Raw genomic sequence first — 19,504 nt, 5'->3', positions numbered from 1 at the left:
ATTTGTCTGTATTTCTCTCTCTTTTTGGAAACCACAGCAAATGAGAAGATTGAGGACATTAATGGATGCCCCAAGAGTCATTCTCAGATGGTAAGAACTTGTTTTATTGCCTTCTGGTTGTGTTTTTACTGCCAGTGTAATTTTATAATGACTTTAATGCACGTTTGTTGTTCTTGTATGTACCTTTAAGGTATTAATATATGTACCATAAATAAGGTGCAAAGATAGTCAAAGCCTTTTAGCTTTTTTACTTTAGGATACCACCCCAGTGACTGCTTTGTACCTTTTTTTCTGAGAGTGTAATACATTAGATTCTCACTGATGTTGCCAGCAGGCTTATGGATATGCACTTTAATACTGTTATTTTTGCTTCTCTTGCGGTTTCTCCTTATAAACATCTGGTTTAAGGGGGGTAGTTTGGCTGAAACTCTCTTCTTTAAAAAACTCTCAAAACCATCAGTAAATGTGTAGGTTTGGAGGAAGCACAAGCCAGATTACAGACATAAAGAGCTATTTTAGCCAAGCCAAAGCTAAGCAAAACAAACCGTAGAAGTCTTGAGTATCGCTGACGGTCGTATCACACATGAACCAGGGGCAGCGGTTGGTTTTGACTTGTCTTGATTACAAAGGCGGCTGTCAAGCCTGATTGGACGCAACAAAGGAATCATTTTCAAAGGGCTTGAGGTCTATACGTGTGTTATGTTGTTATTGGAGGTTTTGATTGTAATGGTGGTCCGTTGAGGCATTGCTCTTATGTTGACAGCGATGAAACCCAGCTGAAATCAGCATATGTTGGGTTTGGAGGCTGGTGTGCTGCGTTCTTTGGCCAACTATAGCTTGAGTAGAAAGATAGTGCTGCTGCAGTTGATAAGGATGGGAATCTTGAGGAATTTAAAGATTCTGGTTCTGGTTCCAATGAATGATTTATGCTCCTTGACAGTTCAAATATGGATTATTTTAGTACTTTTTAGAAAGAAATGTTTGGAAAAATAAACATGATGTATTAATTTTTAGTGTTTAAAAACAAATATAAACTACCGTTCACAAGAGGTCGGTAAGATTTTTTTTTGAAAGAAGCCTTTTATACCCACCAAGGCTACACTTATTAAAATTGAAAATACAGTAAAAAACGGTAATATTGCAAAATTTTATTACAATTGAATATAACTGTTTTCTCTTTTAGTATATTTAGTATATTACATCTGTTAATAAATGGACATTTTTCCTGTGATAGCAAAGCTGAATTTCAGAAATCATTCTAATATGCTGATTTGATGCTCAAGAAACATTTCTTATTAATATCAATGTTGCTTCTTAATATTTTTGTGGAACCCATGATAGTTATGAATTTATTTACTTGCTTACCAACCAGAATAGAAATATTTTGTAACATTATAAATGTCTTCACTGTTGCTTCAGTTTAAGTATAAATTGTATTAAAATTATTCATTTCTATCCCAAACAAATAAACAAATAAGTATCTTAATGGTAGTATAACATCATAATATTTTTGTAAGAGGAGTGTTTACACAGATTTTTGTAATGACTTTTCTCATGCTTTTTAGATGTGGCACCCCATAACTATATATTAAATAACAATACTAAACAAACTAAAGTATTGTAACATTTTTAATTAATTTATTAGTTTATCTTTTCTAAAAAAAAATATTGCCACTGATTGCAATAACATAATGTGAAACTTTAATTGCAAAATAAAATAATGACTAGCGGTTCAATAAGTGAGTCAGATGAATTCAGTAACCTCTCTGATTCAAGTGTTTTGATTCACAATAACCAACTCATAAGAGTCATTCATTCAGGAATTGGGCTTCATTAGTCGCACTGCATGTTTTGGATTTTGGATTTGAATAGTCAGAAAAATAGTGCATTAATAAAACCAAATATTGTGAAGATCAATACATTTTTTATCAAATGAAACTGTTCAAATGAAGAACTTGTTTATGTTTCCCAGCCCTAATGCTTTGACCAGCTTCTCACAGAAAGTTTTGCTGGTAAACAGCATGACTAAGCTGCTCTTCTCAGATGTGAGAGGCAGATTATAGGGGTTTGGGGTTAAGTTGAGTGGCAGGGGTCTGATTGTCCAACCACCGGAGCTCAACTCACTGACTTCCTCTTTCTCTGGCTCCATCAATTAGCTCCGTCCCCTTAGCAGCAAATTGCACCGTAATTGACTACTTTTAGACACACACTGTCTTTGTGTTCCCATTTTCTTTCACGTTCCCTTTTCTTCGCTCACATTTTTCTCTCGTTCTGTAGCTGCATGAATGCTCAGGTCTTTTGAATTCATTCATCTTCTATAACTCAGCCGGTGGTGACTGTATGAGCGTGTGCATATATGAACGTCTATTTGTACATCTCAGCTGGCATTCTGCATTTATGCAGTTTTCCTGTATGTGAGTCACTCTAAAGCTGTTTAAATTCCAGCGTTTGTGTCTTTAGCTAGGAAGCAAAGCACTGCTGGAAGCAGGTGCAAGCAAAGCCATTATGCAAATATCATTGTGTGTTTTTATCAAGAGCGGGAATTGCACAAGCTCTCTGTGAATGGGCCTCTAGCAACAGCTTATGCTGGACATACAAGTGCTTGTGTTGATTAGCATAAAGATCCATTGGACAGAGTAATATCACTGCGACTGCTAATTGCTGACCTGATACTTAACCTCAGCATTCAGACGGGTAAATATGTAAACACATTAAGCTAATCAATGGAGGGATTTTGGCTCGTATTGTAAAAACAAGGAGTAGAATTTGAATGCGTTTGTCACAATAGCTTTGGAGGATCATAATATTGATGCAGCTAAGCATATGTTAACTTTTATGGAACGGGTTTGAATGTTTAGCATGAAATGCAGCACACAGCCCAGTTTACATCCAAAATGCATCATATTTTCAGGAGAAACATGTAATTGCACTGTCAAGAAATAAAGAATGGGCATTACATAAGAGGCTTATTAAAGTTGACCACAAAAGTAAGTGGTGGAGCAATTAATTAAAGATTGATTAAAATGACAAACAATTAAAAAATAATAATAATAATAACAAGCACATTATGAGATTTTCATTGCATTTATTTCATAAAAGATTTGGTAAAAACTATTTATTTTTCTATTTAAAATAACTGATTTCTATATGAATATATTTTGAAATGTAATTTATTCCTGTGACACAAAGCTGAATTTTCAGCATCATTACTCCAGTCTTCAGGATCACACGATCCTTCAGAAATGTGCTGATTTTTTTATGGAAACCATGGTACATTTTTTTCAGGATTATTTGATAAATAGAAAATTCAAAAGCACAATGTAAAATTTTGTAATAATGTAAAAGTCTTTAATGTCACTTTTGGTCAGTTTAATGCATCTTTGCTGAACACAAGTATTATTATTGATTGATTTATTTTTAAATCTGATTTTTGAATGGTAGTGTATGATATATTACTTTCCTTTTGTTTTTGATTTGTTTGCATTTAACAATTCACATTTTTTTGGTCAAACCAATATATTTTTGGGGTCTTAACAAAATATATAAATGGCAAAAAGTATGATATTTTTGTGATAAACACATATCGCTGTACTGTCAATGTCAACTGCTTAAACCTTTCTTCTATTGAAACAATATATGTGTTAGCCCTGCATATTTTGTGTTCATTTGATAGCTATTCCAGCAGTCTGGGCCAGCATCAGATTCTCTCCTTCACCTTTGGGACTGTTTTTACACCTGCTCGTTCCGTCTGATCCGTCTCAGATCATCTCCTCCCACTCTTTAACACACCAGCAGTGCAGACAAAGCAAAGCACAAGATTGCAGCATTTATGTCAGTGGCTGTTGACACAGGGCTGCTAAAACACACAGGAAATCTCAGTGTCGTAACTCTACTTCTCCTCCCCAGTGGTGCGTATTGACACAAAGATGGTTGCTTCAGTCATTCTCTGGTGGAGTTAGCAAAGCAGTTAACATCGATTAGAGCACCTTAAAGTCATTTACTCTATCACAAAAGATCATAATCATTGCAGAGATCTTATTGACAGGATGTTTGCCTGTCTTTGTTTATCACCTCGTCTAGTTAATGTTCTTCTCCTGGTTTCCCAGAAAGCTAATAGTTACAATATACAGCATTAACCACTTTCCTGAACAATCCTTTCATTTGTTTTGTTAGTTAAGAGGAAAAATTATAAGGGGAATGATTGGCATGTTAATCTAATTTGGTTGTCTGTCAATCATCACGAGAGGGTTTTTGTGTGTGATTTGTGCTCAGGATGGGGAAGGAATCAAAACATGGACCACATTCTTCTGTAGAGGCCTCCATCACTGCCTGTGTTTTCCTCCTCTTCTTTTAAACACTCGTTGTTCTTGAATTTCTTTGCTGTAATTTTAATGAGGCCTGGAGTAGATAAGTGATTGAAGTCAAGTTGGACGAGATTCATTGTTTTTGCTGAGTAAGTGGGTGCACAATAAAGTTCAAATAGTTTGGAGTCAGTACATTTTTTTTCTATATTTATATAGAAAATTAAATATAAAACAGTTAATAATCAGTAATGGCTGCTAAAAATCCAGCTTTGCAGTCACAGGAATAAATTACATTTTAAAATGAAAAAATATATTCCAATAATAAACTTAATTGTAATGATATTTCACTATATTTCTGTATTTTTTTTAAACCATGTTTTTGATTATAAATGCAGCCTTGGTGAGCAAAAGACTTTTCAAAAAGAGTAAAAAATATTACCCACCCCCACAAACTTTTGAAAGGTATTGTATGCATGAATAAGAATAAGATTGATTTCATATGAAGTTACATGACACTATGATAAAAATGTATTTTTGCACAAGACACATTCAAGTTGCTTTATTTTTTGCTCATATTATGAAACAATCACGCTACGCATTCCAACCATTGGTTTGACCTAGAAAAACACATTTGAATGAATGAATGAATGATGCATTTATATAGCGCTTTATTGTGTATTGCTGTACACCCAAAGCGCTTTTACAATCATGTGGGGGGGTCTCTCCTCAACCACCACCAGTGTGCAGCATCCACTTGGATGATATTCAATATTGATATTCATTTCAAGTGCATTAAAGTAAAAAAAAAAAAGAAAACTGATATATAATCCTTTAAATGTAGGGTGACATTTTCATTTTTTTATTTCAAAACTCAAAATGTGCTTCTGGGTCATAGCGACTCTAATGATGTTTTTTGAATTTTCTTCACTTCTTCACTATTGACCTGAAAATGATCATAGACTAACTAAATTATGATTGTTATTAATGTAAAAACACACTTACATGAATAAGTGGACCTTGGAGAAAAAAAAAAAGAATAAGCCTGGTAAGACCCTGTTCTACAGTAATTCTGTTAAAATGTCTCTTTTTCATACAGTGTTTCATGTCAGTACATAAAGTGCTTCCATCCTGTCACATGACCAACTCACCTGTCAATCATCACCTTTAAATACATGCATTCTCTCTCTCTCTCCTCAGCTCTAACCCACTGTCACATAAACACACTTACACACAAAGAGGAGTTTATTAGGGAACCAGTGGTGATGAAAAATATAATGACAGAGAGGGAAAAAACAACCAGAGGGAGAGATGGAGACAGATAATGAGAGAGACTGCATGTGTGAGGACTGAGGAGTCTCATATAGAAGGAATGTATCCGGTACATGTTCACGTGTGCATATAAGCACGTTTATGTGCTTGAGAGACAGACAATAGCTGTGTGTGTGCGTGAAGCTGTTTGTTTAGCAGGCTGTCCCTGTCTTAAACACTTGAGGAGCAGATAAACTCACAGTCTCTCAAGCAGCGAACTGAGAAACAAATGAAGCGCTCTTGTTTCAGGTACGGGCCTGTTGTTGCTTTAAGGGCTTCCTTAATTCATTTTTGACATGAGATGCGCATGGAAGAGGGAGTAAGAAATTAAAATGCTTTGATATTGTTATTTCTGATAGAAACGTGCAAGTGTTGTACAAACTGTGACAAACATTATAGTCACACGTATAGTCTGCAAATGGAAAGCTAATATGAGTTTAAGTAAATTCAACATATTTGACTTTTTTGAGCCTTATTGCTTTCAGTATTATAGAAAGAATACTTACATGTTCATAAAGTAAAAGCCAGTCAAACATTTTTCTGGAGTATTTCAGACCACAAGTGTTCACATAACCTAAATTTTTTAAATATATTTGGAAAAAGCTTTAACATTTCGCTCAAATATGCATTTTGTCATTATTATTATTATTGTTGTGTTTTAGTGATAAAATGATATATATTACATGATATCTGGTCATTCTGAGACTGTTTTACTTCCTTTTGTCAGTTTACTTCCTTTAACCTATATCTGTGTCAATAATTTAGCTTATTAGGGTATTGTAAGATTAGTTTAGCAACATGCAAATCTATTTTTTCCACAAAAATATCTAGTCTAATATTGTGTAAAATGAAGTGTTCATTTCACTGAATACAATTTTGTGTATGTATTTACAGTCTTAAAATTGTAGTGTTTTCATTTGAAGTCAAATGTAAAATTTAAACGTTATCCTATTTTATTAATTTAATTTAATTTATTTATTTTAAGTAAAATATACAGTACACGTTTTATCAGACAGTCTAGATCAGCATTGGTCTTTGAAAAACACATATTGGTCACAAATAGTGTTTTTCATGAATACATTTCTGTGGCTGTGCTTGTGTTTGGTTTTGGTTAAGTGCTTTTTTTATGGCTCTGCAATCACGTTTGCTTTTATTCCAGTATGTTCTGATTTCTGTTGACCCAGTGAGTTTTTAATGCAGCTATTATGAGAATGTCATTCAGAGTAGTGTTTGCTGTCGTGCATGACGTGCAGCCCAACAATCAGAGAAGACAATGTTCTTATGTTAGAGCTAAATTGCCCCACACCCCATTTCTTAATGCATTCATATTGACTTCATATAATATTATGCCTTGTAATTCAATTCACAGAGAGAAAGAGGATACAAGTTAATTTCAACCCCTCTCTCTGAGTTTTGTTTTATTTAGAAACGTTATTTTTAGTCCTGGATGTCTGGGATGTGGTTCCTTCAAAGGGTCAGAGGAATCTAGAGCAGATTCTTTCCTCACATATCTATATCTCCCTTGACCCACAAGGCCAACAACTGTTGGCTGCCAGCAACTGGTATACAGTCAGTGAGGCTGAAATGTGTTGTTATGGCTAACATAACTCACACTTGTGCTGACTAACCCATGGCAGATGACCAGCTCTTTAATGCAGAAAATGGGCAATAAATCAAAGCACTGCTCTATTAATTATACAGTGGCCCCAAAAAATATTGGGACAACTGAGCAACCATTGAAAATGTATGAATTTCATTGCATAACAATTTTTTTTTTTTTTTAAATTAGCCTAACTTCTTTTTACTAATTTTTACTTAATCTTTAATAGTGAACAATGTATATCAAAACAAACTACTTTTTGTGAAATGTTTGAAAAGTGTGCTTACTTGTGCTTTCTTTCTTGAAAATGAATGACACTTTTTATATTATGTTATTTAATGCAATGATATTCATACATTTTTAAGTGCACTGTAACCAAAGTGTCCTTATTTTTATTTTTGTGGGACCCATATGAAATGTAAATAATAATCTATCTATTACCCAAATTACTATATGACCCAAAAATGTAAAATAATATACTATATTAGATAAAAAACACTATATTATACTGTATACTATATCATAATGGTAAACTTATTATAAATAAATTATTATTCTTATTCTTTACCTGGAAAAAAAGTATGTATATATATATATATATATATTTATTTATTTGATAAAATATGTTTGTGTTGAAGTAGTGTTCATTATTCACTGCAGCTGGTAAACACTGATCTTTTTATTTATTTACAGGGTGCCAGTGATCTAAAAAAAAGTGAATATTGTTATAAGAAAATAATTTATGTTTACAATTCAGTTTACTTTTTTTGTATTAATGCAAGAATATGGGTAACATAGAACAGGCAGCCGTGATTATGGATAACCTTGACCCTAGAGTATGGTAAATGTCATTAACATATTTCTAGTAGAATCCACATGACCTTTAAGTATAGCCTATTACATCACTCTCCTCTCAGCCAATCAGATATGCTTATGCTCTGAATTGAGTGACACTAGGAGACGGCTGGGTCAGCGTCAGGGCCTGGACGACGTCTCCTAGCAACAGGGCAAATGTGATGCTCTCAACGATTGGCAGCAAAGGCTTTGCATACTGCTTTGACTGAGCAGCCAATCTATGCTCTCTGATAACACTACAGCTCCTAGAGTGAGTCACTTTATTCAGCCACAGAGCAGATGTGAAGCAAACTCAATCTAGACTGCAAGGAAGCAGCATCTATTCTGAACTTAACCCAGCCTGCTTGTTTTAGGTGATAATGGCTCCTTTCTGTGTTTATATGTGTGTATGGTTTGTCATGATTATTTTTTTAATGATCGCTGCTGTGCTTATCAACATGCTCTCTCTTAATTTCTCTCTAGATTGAGAACATTGATGCCTGTCTGAGCTTCCTAGCAGCCAAAGGTGTGAACATACAGGGACTTTCAGCTGAAGGTAAAAACACAGTTTTTCTAAAATGCTTATTTACACATTCAAGGAAGATTTTATTTCAATTTTGATCTTTGATCTGGGTTTTCACACTTTAAATGATTAAGCCAGGGTTATTTTAACCTGGGTTATCTTGTTACAAGTTTCACACTGTTCATTCTTCAACCTAGGTTAGTAGTTTAACTATTGGGTAGTCAAGTTTCAAGATTTTACATCTGTAAACCATGGGTTAATATTTATGTTTCTGGGTTATTTGCATATTTATGAGGTTAAACCTTTGATTGGACAAGTACAGCACACAATTTGTTTGCTTTTTTGAGTGCCTCTTTGTCATTTAATGTGTTTTCTTTCACTTTTTGTGATTTTTACATTTCCCTTAGATGCTGAAACTAAACAAAGTGCAGAAAAGTTACTTATGAAGCTGAAGCATGACTTGTTTAGTTTATCATTGGCCGTTTGTTGCAGAAAAACTTTTAAACACCACATTTCAAACTTTGTTGCTACTGCAAAAAGCTGTACTTCATAACCCAGTTAAAACAAATTTGTTTGTATAGTGCTTTATACAATACAGATTGCTTCAAAGCAGCTTCATATTAATAAACAGGAAAAATAACAATGTTAGTATTTAAAAAAATCATGAATTATGAAGCAAATTCAAACTGTAAAGCAGCTCTACAGAAGATAATTGTCATTATTCAGCTCAATTTAGTTCAGTGTTGTTTCAGTTCAAAAACTCAGCGTTGTAAAGTTTATCAATTATGAAATGAGTTCATTTAAACTATAAGCAGCTCTATAGATGGCAATAATGTTCTTAATTATTCATGTTATCGAAGTCATTTCAAATTTGATTCAGTTTAGTTGAATAAGAGTGCTGATGCTGCAAAATTGGCAAAGTTTAATTTGATAGTACCAGTGCAGTTTAATCGATAATAGTATGGAATATTAATGGTCTTTTAAACCGCTTAAATGTGGTGCTAACACCCTTTCAAAATTACAACCTGCTTAACGTAAAAATTGACATTAGTGTAAAAGCATATTAATGAAACACATAAAATGGCTTTATTGTAGCTGGTAGCGGCACAGTGGCTGATAACTGGAAGGTTGTAGGTTCAATTCCCACAAGAAGCAAGAGTGAGACGCTCAACCCCATCATGCTGTACAAGGGACTGTGCTTGTAATTAGCACCCTACTAATTACTTTGAGAGAAAAGTGTCTGCCAAATTATATACTAAACAGCAATCTGTTGTTGAACATCTCTTCCTCACAGAGATCCGGAATGGAAATCTGAAAGCCATCTTGGGGCTTTTCTTTAGCCTGTCTCGATACAAGCAGCAGCAGCAGCAGACATCGAGCAGACAGACACACACGCAACACACACATTCACATGCTCCCTTAAGCCAGCAGAGCAGCGCTCCGGCCCAGCTGAGCTCCACCTCGCATGGGACGCACACACACAAAACACAGCTAGAGATGCAGTCCAGGTAACATCTCTCTCTCTCTCAATCTCTCTATATCTATCTATCTAGCGTTCCATCTATAATGTTCTATCATTCTATCTAATGTGCATATGTTACATGGATTGTTTGTGGATTGATTTGAAGCAATCTGTCTATCTAAATGTGTCTTCATTCTCTTAGTGTTGTGATTGTGTGATGTTGTGTTAGTCATCACTGTCTGTGTTTGTCGGTCTCTCTCTTTATCTCTCTTTCTTCTCTTCTTCTTTCGATCTAGGGATGGCTCTCAGAGTAAACTCAAGTTTTCCATTGGTCAGAAAAAGTCTTCTAGGTAGCGCTCTCATTCCCATCCTGTGCTCTCGTGTATTTCCTTTGCTGTCAACCTGCTCGTCATCACCCTCCTCTTCCTCACTTATTCTCTGCATGTGATTTTGTGGTCTAATTCTTCTCACGAACTTACTACTCAATACATTATCATTGTAATTAAATAGATCGAAATTATTATTTGCCTATATATATATATAATGCACTATAAAATATTCATTCTTACATTGATAATGCCTAACTTTAATGTTATAATATCATAAATAACTGTAACAACAGGCATAACTTAAAATAAAAAAGTATACTGCCTTAAAACACATGGCCAACACCATATTTCAGGTGTTTTATCATGTGTCTTCTTATGTTGTCAATAGTGCATTACACTATTTAAAGCATGTGCAGGTCTTCTTTTTTTGTTTTTTTTGCATTTGAATGTATATATTAAAGTATTTTACAATGCAAAGTATATTAACTGTGGTTAAAGTTATTAAAGAAAGTATATAACTGAATGCAATTTATAAGAAATTATGAATAACTTTATGATGCATGTGTATATTTAATAGATATCTATTTAACAGATATATTGTTAGATAGAGACATCTATTAAATAGATAAATAAACTAGATTTATTCTAAATATAAAGAAGAAATGACCTATCTTTTCCTAGAATATATCCGACCAGACAGAATATGTGGACTCTGTCAGGTGATGTTACCCAAAAACATGTCCCAGTGGAAATGTCTGCTCAGTGAGCTGTGATAACTTTAAAATAACTGCTCTGTGTGATGCCCTGCTTGAGTAAATACATTTTTTATTGTGGTGTGTGACTGAAAGGTTAGGGTTGTAATTTTGGTTTCAGTGAAGGATGTGTTCGTGCCATCAGTCACCAAGTGCAGCAAATGCATATAGATGCATTTCAGATGCAAACATGTAATGCATTTGGGATAACTGTATTAAAAATACTCTGAATCACCTTATTTAAAATTCCCAGTTTAAATATCAGCCCAATCTTTACTATTCCACCATTCGTTTTTGGCAACATGTGACACAATGTTGCCATCTAATGGTGGATAGTTATCATTGCAGATAAGCCTTCCACGGGTAGGAGATGTATTTTAGGGGAGCAGGAAAAAAAGAGAGGAAAATATTCCTTTTCTATATACTTATGACTAAATGTCAAGGCTATACAATAGATAGCAATGTGATTAGCATAGATCACTACAGATGTTCCTGTATTTTACATGACATTTACCTAGACTTGATTGTTAGGTGAGATTAGTCTATTTGTCTGTCAATCATGAGGCCTTAAAGGACTGACGGAAAAATGCCACATTAGAATCACAAATCTTCATCATAGAGAGTTTTACTGGCTTTTTATTGATATGTTTCTTTTAAGTCAATATTCTTTTTTGAATGTTATATTTTGCTTCTATTCAATTCTGTCCCTGGGCAGCATCTGCACAAAGCTGTGGTGTTAAACTAATTATCTAAACCTTAAAAAAGGCACACAATGCTTGATGAAAATATGTTTCTTCTTAAAATGCACCAATTTGTGGAAGTAAATACATTGTTAAGGGTTATTTACTGTTGCATTACTCAGAAGCACAATGTACTATTTGCTGGAGGGGTTCACTACTGATGCATTGAACAGAGCCTCCATCACTTTACGTAAATAAAAAAAGCGCACCAGTGTTTTTGCTGCTGGAGAGAGAAGATGTGTTTTTTTTCAGCTTCATTAACTGGGAATGAAATTAATAAGTCTGATTCTAAAGCAAGAGACCCTGAGAAAGGCACAAACATTCAGTTTTTTTAAATAAAAAAACTCTTTTGGCATTAAGCAACCATCTAAACCACTCAGAATGCATTAGCAACCCCATCGCAATCCCCTGGCAAGCCCCAACAACACCGAAGCACGAGTTCTGCACCAGCAAGAAGCACACACATTTTATTCAGAAAATGTACAAATGTTGTTGTTAATATTTTTTGCTCTCTCGCTGTCACAGATTACCTGGCCCCACCTCAAGGATGTCCACTGCGGGCAGTGAGAGTTCTCCTCGAGGGTCCATCAGTTCAGCAGGGAATCGCCGCAGTCAGGTGTTCAGCGATAAAGCCAAACCTGCAGCAGCTCAGGCCAAAGGTAAAGCCAACATCACAGTCTGTAAAGTGAAGTGACCTCTGAATCAAAATATTAATCATAATCTCATCAGAAAACAGCAGGGCAGGATTTCATTAAAAAAAAACTTTTGTGTGGCAGCTAGCATGTGAATGTAAAAGCTAGCACAATGTTTCGCTCTGACAGATTTGAACACGCTTGTCTCTACAGGGTCCTTCCATTTATATACTATCTGTGATTTTATCATGCCTGGGCAAAATTAATCTATTTGCTGTATTTTATTTATTCAAAAAATGCTGACTAGCTACAGCCCCTGGCAATGTTTATAGAAAAATTAGATATTAAAAAAATATTAAAAAAAGTTTCAGATGGGCTGGAAGAAAACCCACCAATTCATCTCAACAAAATAGACAAATAAAAAAACATTTTTTAGTGAATTGTTGGCCTTCTGTGAAGTATGTTCATTTACTGTACATGCACTCAATACTTGGTAGGAGCTCCTTTTGCTTTAATTACTGCCTCAATTCAGCGTGGCATGGAGGTGATCAGTTTGTGGCACTGCTGAGGTGGTATGGAAGCTCAGGTTTCTTTGATAGCGGTCTTCAGGTCATCTGCATTGTTGGGTCTGGTGTCTCTCATCTTCCTCTTGACAATAACCCATAGATTCTCTATCAGGTAAGGCGAGTTTGCTGGCCAATCAAGCACAGTAACACCATGGTCACTGAACGAGATTTTGGTACCTTTGGCAGTGTGGGCAGGTGCCAAGTCCTGCTGGAAAATGAAATCAGCATCTCCATAAAGCTTGTCAGCAGAAGGAAGCATGAAGTGCTCTAACATTTAAAATCTAAAATCTTGTCAGCCGACCAATTCTCCCATAATGCATTTAGCTGCGCTATTTTGCATAGTTTTGTGCAGTGTGTTAATTAAGAGTGTTAAGTGCAAGAGTGCATACTGGATTTTTAATACTTCATTATTAAGTGATAAAAAATTTCTAGATAATTTTAGTTTGAATTATGCTGTATACCATTTATCATTTGTGCATTTACAAGAACAATGTCTAGATGTAAAATTTGGTTAGCATTATCCAGTAGCCCACATGGCATATGTGAAGTCAACGGAAAACAAAAGCTGACTTTCTACAGGAAGGTATTGCATTTTAAAAATTTTCTGGAATAACGTGTGCTGATGAATTACACACCATAAGATAAACTGGGTCAGTTCTGAGTTCATGTTGACTTTAAGCGGTCACTGTGTTAAAACGTGCCAACCACATTTCTGTGCTGTGTGATGGAGCTGTGCTGAGTTTGGAGTAGTTAATGTAGCAGGCAGTGCTGGAGATAACTGCTTATAATGACCTTGAGTGAAGCTAGTCAGTCACATAACCCCTAGCTGAGATGTTTGAAAGATGTTGCAAATGTGCTGTACGTGTGTGTGTTTGTGTGTGTGGTACTGGCTTTGAAAGCAGAGTGAGCGAAGCGTAGGACGTTTTTGCATTAATTGAGCTCCAATTAGTGTGTTTTGGCCCTGAGAATTTGGTGGCAGTGAATTTGGCGACACAGAAAGAAGAAGGTTTCCACAGTGTCATGCTTTAGGCAATCTGTCCTGTTTCTATTTTTCCACTGTATGTTTGTGTACATAATTCCTAAATGAGTGAAGCATTTGAAAGAAATATTCAAAGCAGGTTCTTCTAATGGTAGACTTTGCAAACTGCAAACTCACTTTTTATGAATATTTTCTTGAATAATCTGACTTAAATATCAGACTTGTGTGCAGTTGAAGAGTTCAGATGTTTTGGTCTTGTGACAGTGAAAGTTAGTAAATGGTGTCAGCCGACCGATTCTCCCATACTGCATTTAGCTGTGTTATTTTGCGTGTGACCTGCTTAATGCAAAGCAGAGTGAGAATGTGAATCACAGAGCAAAGGAGCACAACTATTCTGTGTGTGTGTGTGCCATTATTTTGTCGCTGTTAAAACGAATAAAAGCCTCATTTGAGATGACATGAGTCAAGAGAAGATTTAAAGTTTCAGCATTTTAAAGCAGGCAAGTAAAAATTACCTATGTTTTGAGAGTTTGAAATCAATTAGATAAGTAAATTTAAATTCAGTGATGTAAAAAATTATTTGTATAGTTGTAATTTTATGCAATTTTATGCAGTTTGAATTTGTTTTATTTTAAAGCAGCATTTATTTTATTTTATTTCTATTTCATTTCATTGAGAGAAAACGTCTTAGGTTACATATGTAACCCCAGTTCCTCGAGGGAACGAGATGCTGCGTCCGAAGACACTTTGGGGAATGCCTTCAGCGTAACCGGCTCTGAATACAAGTGAAATCTGTCCAATGGATGGGCGAGACGTCACGGGCAAGGTGACGTAATGACCAGCTGGTACAAAAGCACGTGCGGTGAAACCGGCGTCAGACTCTGGAATAAAGCAAGCGCTAGCAGGGATGCCGGAAGTGTGGCATCGAGACGTAGCGTCTCGTTCTCTCGCGGAACTGGGGTTACATACGTAACCTAAGACGTTCCTCTTTAGGAACTCGAGCTGCGTCCGAAGACGCTTTGGGGAACGAGATATCCACGCTGCCAGACTTCCAAGTCCCTGCCTAGTGTGTATCACTGCAGAGCACATTTAGGGCGAGAGGACGGAAGAGCCTGGAGTGGCCCGCATGTCCAAGCCTTAGAACCTGACAAAGTCAGGGGCGTAGACCATCCTGCAGTGTTGCAGATGTCCTGTATTGGGACACCCGCGAGGAACCCGTCACACTCCTAGTAGAATGAGCCCTGACTCCCATCGGCGAGGGGAGGTCAGAGGACTCGTAAGGCAATGTTGATGGCATCCACAATCCACCGACTGAGGGTCTGCTTGGAAGCAGGAAGACCTCTCTTAGGGGGACCAAAGCAAATCAGCAGTTGGTCCGCCCTCCTCCACAGGGCAGCTCTGTGGACGTATGCGTCCAGTGCTCACACTGGACACATACAGTTAAGCCTTTGCTGGTCAGGCTCCCGAAAGGGAGGAGGACTGAAGGCCTGCAGTACGACAGGCTGTGGCGTGACTGAAGGAACTTTGGGGATGTATCCTGCACGAGGGTACAAAAAGGCTTTGGCCATGCCGGGCATAAAGTCCAAGTGAGTAGAGACCACTGACAGGGCCTGCAGATCCCCAACTCTCTTCAGAGAAGAAGTCGCCAGAAGAAACACAGTCTTCAGGGTGAGATGGCGATCAGAGATCTCCTCAATAGGCTCGAAGGGAGGCCTACAGAGAGCATCCAATACCACAGCCAGGTCCCAATGAGGAATCCGGGACCGTACTGGGGGCCTTAGCCTCAGTGCACCATGGAGGAAACGTGTAACTAGGGGGTGTCTATCCACCGACTGTCCACCAAGAGAGGCATGGTAGGCCGAAATCACCGCCACATAAACCTTCAAGGTGGAGTGGGTTAACCCTGCTGACAGTCGAGCCTGCAGGAACTCCAGCACTGTACCAACCGGGCAGTTAACTGGGTCGAGCTGGCGATCTCCTCACCATGAATTGAAGAGTCTCCACTTCAGGGTGTACAGTTTCCTCGTTGAGGGAGCTCTGGACTGGAGGATGGTCTCAACAACCTCGGTTGAGAGACCGGAAGCTATGAGCTGTGCCCCCTCAGGGTCCACACCCACAGCTTCCATAACTCCAGGCGGGGGTGCACAAGTGTGCCTCCTGCCTGTGAGAGGAGATCTCTCCTGACGGGAATCTCCCATGGAGAGCCGTCGAGGAGAGAAATCAGGTCCGAGAAACATACTCGGCCCGGCCAGAACGGGGCAACTAGCAGCAGCCGGACCCCGTCCCGGCGCACTCTCTCCAGAACTCCGGGGAGCAGAGCAATCGGGGGAAAGGCATACAGATAAAGCCTCGGCCACGTCTGCACCATGGCATCCAGCCCCAGTGGAGCTGGATGAACTAGAGAGTACCAGAGGGGACATTGCGCTGTCTCCTGAGTAGCGAAGAGCTCCACCTGTGCCTGGCCAAACACTCTCCAGATCTGCTTCACCACCTCAGTGTGAAGCATCCATTCCCCTGGCCGCTGCCCCTGTCTCGACAGGTTGTCTGCTCCCACATTGAGATGCCCAGGGATGTAGATTGCTCTCAGTGAGAGGAGTTTGCCCTGGGACCACACAAGGATCTTGTGCGCCAGCCTGTTTAGGGGCGCGACGGCAGACCTCCTTGGTGTTTGATATGAGACCATCGCTGTGTTGTCGGTGCGCACCAACACATGGTGCTCTCTTAGGTCTGGGAGAAAGTGTTTCAGAGCTTGAAACACGGCCAGCATCTCTAGCCGGTTGATTTGCCAAGCGAGATGATAACGACTCCACAGACCGCGGGCAGGGTGGCCACTCATGACCGCTCCCCAACCGGTGAGGGACGTATCTGTCGCTAGTGTTACGCGGCGACAAGGAGCTCCCAGCACCGGGCCCTGAGACAAGAACCAAGGTTGTCTCCACATGTCTAAGGCACGTAGGCACCGCTGCGTGACCTTGATCATGCGAAGCGGGTTTCCCCTCGTGGAGAACCCCTTGGACTTGAGCCACCACTGTAAGGGTCTCATGTACAGCAGGCCAAGAGGTGTCATGTTGGACGCAGCTGCCATCAGACCCAGCAGTCTCTGAAACTGCTTGACAGTGAGTGACTGGCCTTCTTTCACTCTCCTGACTTCTGTGAGGATCGACTCGATCCGAGCAGGGGACATGCGTGCCTGCATCGTGGTTGAATCCCACGCCACACCAAGATAAGTGGTTCTCTGTGATGGAGAAAGCACACTCTTCTTGGCGTTCAGTCTTAACCCCAACACTTTCGTGTGAGTGAGAACAACATCTCGATGTTGAGCCCACCATCCGCTCTGATTGAGCGAGAATCAACCAATAGTCAATGTATTTGAGTATGCGGATGCCTCGTAGCCACAACGGAGCTAACGCGGCGCCCACACACTTCGTAAAAGTGCGGGGTGAGAGTGCTAGGCCAAAGGGAAGAACCCGATACTGGTAAGCTTTGCCCCCAAAAGCAAACCTCAGGAACTTCCTGTGAGTGGGAAGGATGGAGTCATGGAAGTATGCGTCTTTTAGATCGATCGCGACAAACCAGTCCTCGGACCTGATTTGAGATACGACCTGTTTGAGTGTAAGCATCTTGAACTTCAGTCTGCTGACTGAACGGTTCAATTGACGCAGATCTAAAATGGGACTCAAACCTCCATCCTTCTTTAGAACTATTTACCGGCTGTAGAACTCTCTTTCATGAGGAGGAACCACCTTGATGGCCTCCTTCCCTAAGAGAGTATCTACTTCTCGTTCCATTACCAGAGCCTGCTCGGGGCCCACTAGATTGGAATTCACCCCATTGAATCGAGGCGGAAGAGAACCGAACTGGATTCTGTAGCCTCTCTCTACAGTACGCAGGACCCACTGTGACACATTCGGCAGTAGTTTCCACACTGCAAAATAGTCTACTAAGGGAACCTCTCGAGACTGGCCTCTGGTGTAATCGGAGCAGCTAGTTCTAGAGCTGCTCCAGAGACACCCGAAGCGAGCGTCTCAGCTCCGCTACGCTACCGGGCGGAAGAAACTGAGACATGTGCTCGCTGGAGATTGCTGCGCCCTGGAACACTGTTCGTGGCAGGCTTAGCAGATCAACCTCCTGAGGGCACTGGGGCGAGACGGGCACTGTGTGCTGCGGTGATCGCCGCTCTTCCCCAGCGGGGGCTACTCTCATAAGCCCTGGGCCACCAGCCTCAGGGCTTCTTGGCCAAATACCTCTTCGTCTGAAGAATGGTCCGCAGATCCGGCTTAAGCTGCGAGGTCCTCGACCGAGAGCCCTTCTTACGCCCAAGCCCCGATTCTTACGTGGGGGTTTTCGGGCGGTAACACTCTCTTTCTGAGCCTCCCTATATAAGGAGTCAGTACGCGGGAGGGGCTGCTCTTGCCCAGCAGCCCCCTGAGCTAGAGAGCAGCAAGGGAGAAACCGCTGGAACGCTGCCGCCTGCCTCCTGGCCTCCTCGTGCCTGTCGACGACGGAGTCAACAGCATCACCGAAAAGGCCAGAAGGCGACAGCGGGGCGCCCAGAAGGAAGACTCTGTCGCGGTCCTTGATGTCCGACAGGGTCAACCAGATATGCCTCTCCGCCGCCACCAGAGCTGCCATAGTCTCCTTGGTGGCGCAGAGTGGAGTTCGGTAATAACCTCCGATCTAAATCCCTCGCCCTCATCTAACTCCTTGAGCAGGTCAGCCTGGTATGCCTGCAACACGAGCCAGCCTGACCTGCTGTGGGTAAGGTACCCCTTACCCACAAGCGTCGACGAAGTGCGCAGCAGCTTGGTAGGCAGGGTCGGAGCCTTCAGAGACGATGCCGCATCGGGGGACAGATAACTCGCATCGCTCTGTAATCGCGCTCACTCGTTCCCATCACATTATCGTAGTAATCCGATGAGGGGACGAAGAGGCGGGCAGAGAAAGGTTTTCCACACGACCTCGACACCTCAGTGTGGAGGTCGGGGAAAAAAAGGCAGGCTCCGATGTTGAGATGGAGTCTTAAACCGCAGAAAGCGCTTGTCCAACTTTCCTCTCTGCGGTTCGACATGACACTCGGCCGGCCAGTCGAGATTCAACTTGGCCACGGCACGAGTGACCACCTCCACAAGCTCCTCATATTGGGGCAAAAGAGAGGGCGCAAAGTTTTCGACGTTTCCCGTGTCAAGGCCTGAGGAAGACAAGAGAAACGCAGAGGCTGCTGCCCGAGGGGAAGAATCCGCACGGCGGGCTTCCGATCTCGGGGAGCGGTCATCGGATCTGACGGGTGAGGACGGAGATACAGACTCGTTCGTCTCCAATCCCTCCATCAGATCGTGCTGCGAACCCCACAAGCGTCACCGCCGCCCCGCCTCGGCAGAAGCGGGGCCAGCGCCCCGGGGAACGCTGACGAAAGCACCCTCGTCTGAGGGTGCAAATATGACTCACAGAGACACAGAGCGCTAGCTGAATGACAGA

At 40.1% G+C, this 19,504-nt stretch overlaps 1 protein-coding gene across 1 annotated transcript in view; it reads left to right on the top strand.

Annotated features, from left to right (window-relative positions):
* Positions 1-19,504, top strand: part of LOC306882475 (neuron navigator 2-like) — a 204,246-nt gene that overhangs the window by 129,232 nt on the left and 55,510 nt on the right. Inside the window, exons 4-8 of the mRNA XM_079437118.1 lie at positions 38-90; positions 8,530-8,602; positions 9,864-10,077; positions 10,328-10,381; positions 12,378-12,511. Coding sequence (XP_079293244.1) covers positions 38-90; positions 8,530-8,602; positions 9,864-10,077; positions 10,328-10,381; positions 12,378-12,511 — 528 coding nt within the window. The remainder of the gene's footprint in view (positions 1-37; positions 91-8,529; positions 8,603-9,863; positions 10,078-10,327; positions 10,382-12,377; positions 12,512-19,504) is intronic.

This window comes from Barbus barbus (assembly GCF_936440315.1).
Source record: "Barbus barbus genome assembly, chromosome: 2".
Lineage (NCBI taxonomy): Eukaryota > Metazoa > Chordata > Actinopteri > Cypriniformes > Cyprinidae > Barbus > Barbus barbus.
This window is presented reverse-complemented; position numbering and strand designations above follow the sequence as displayed.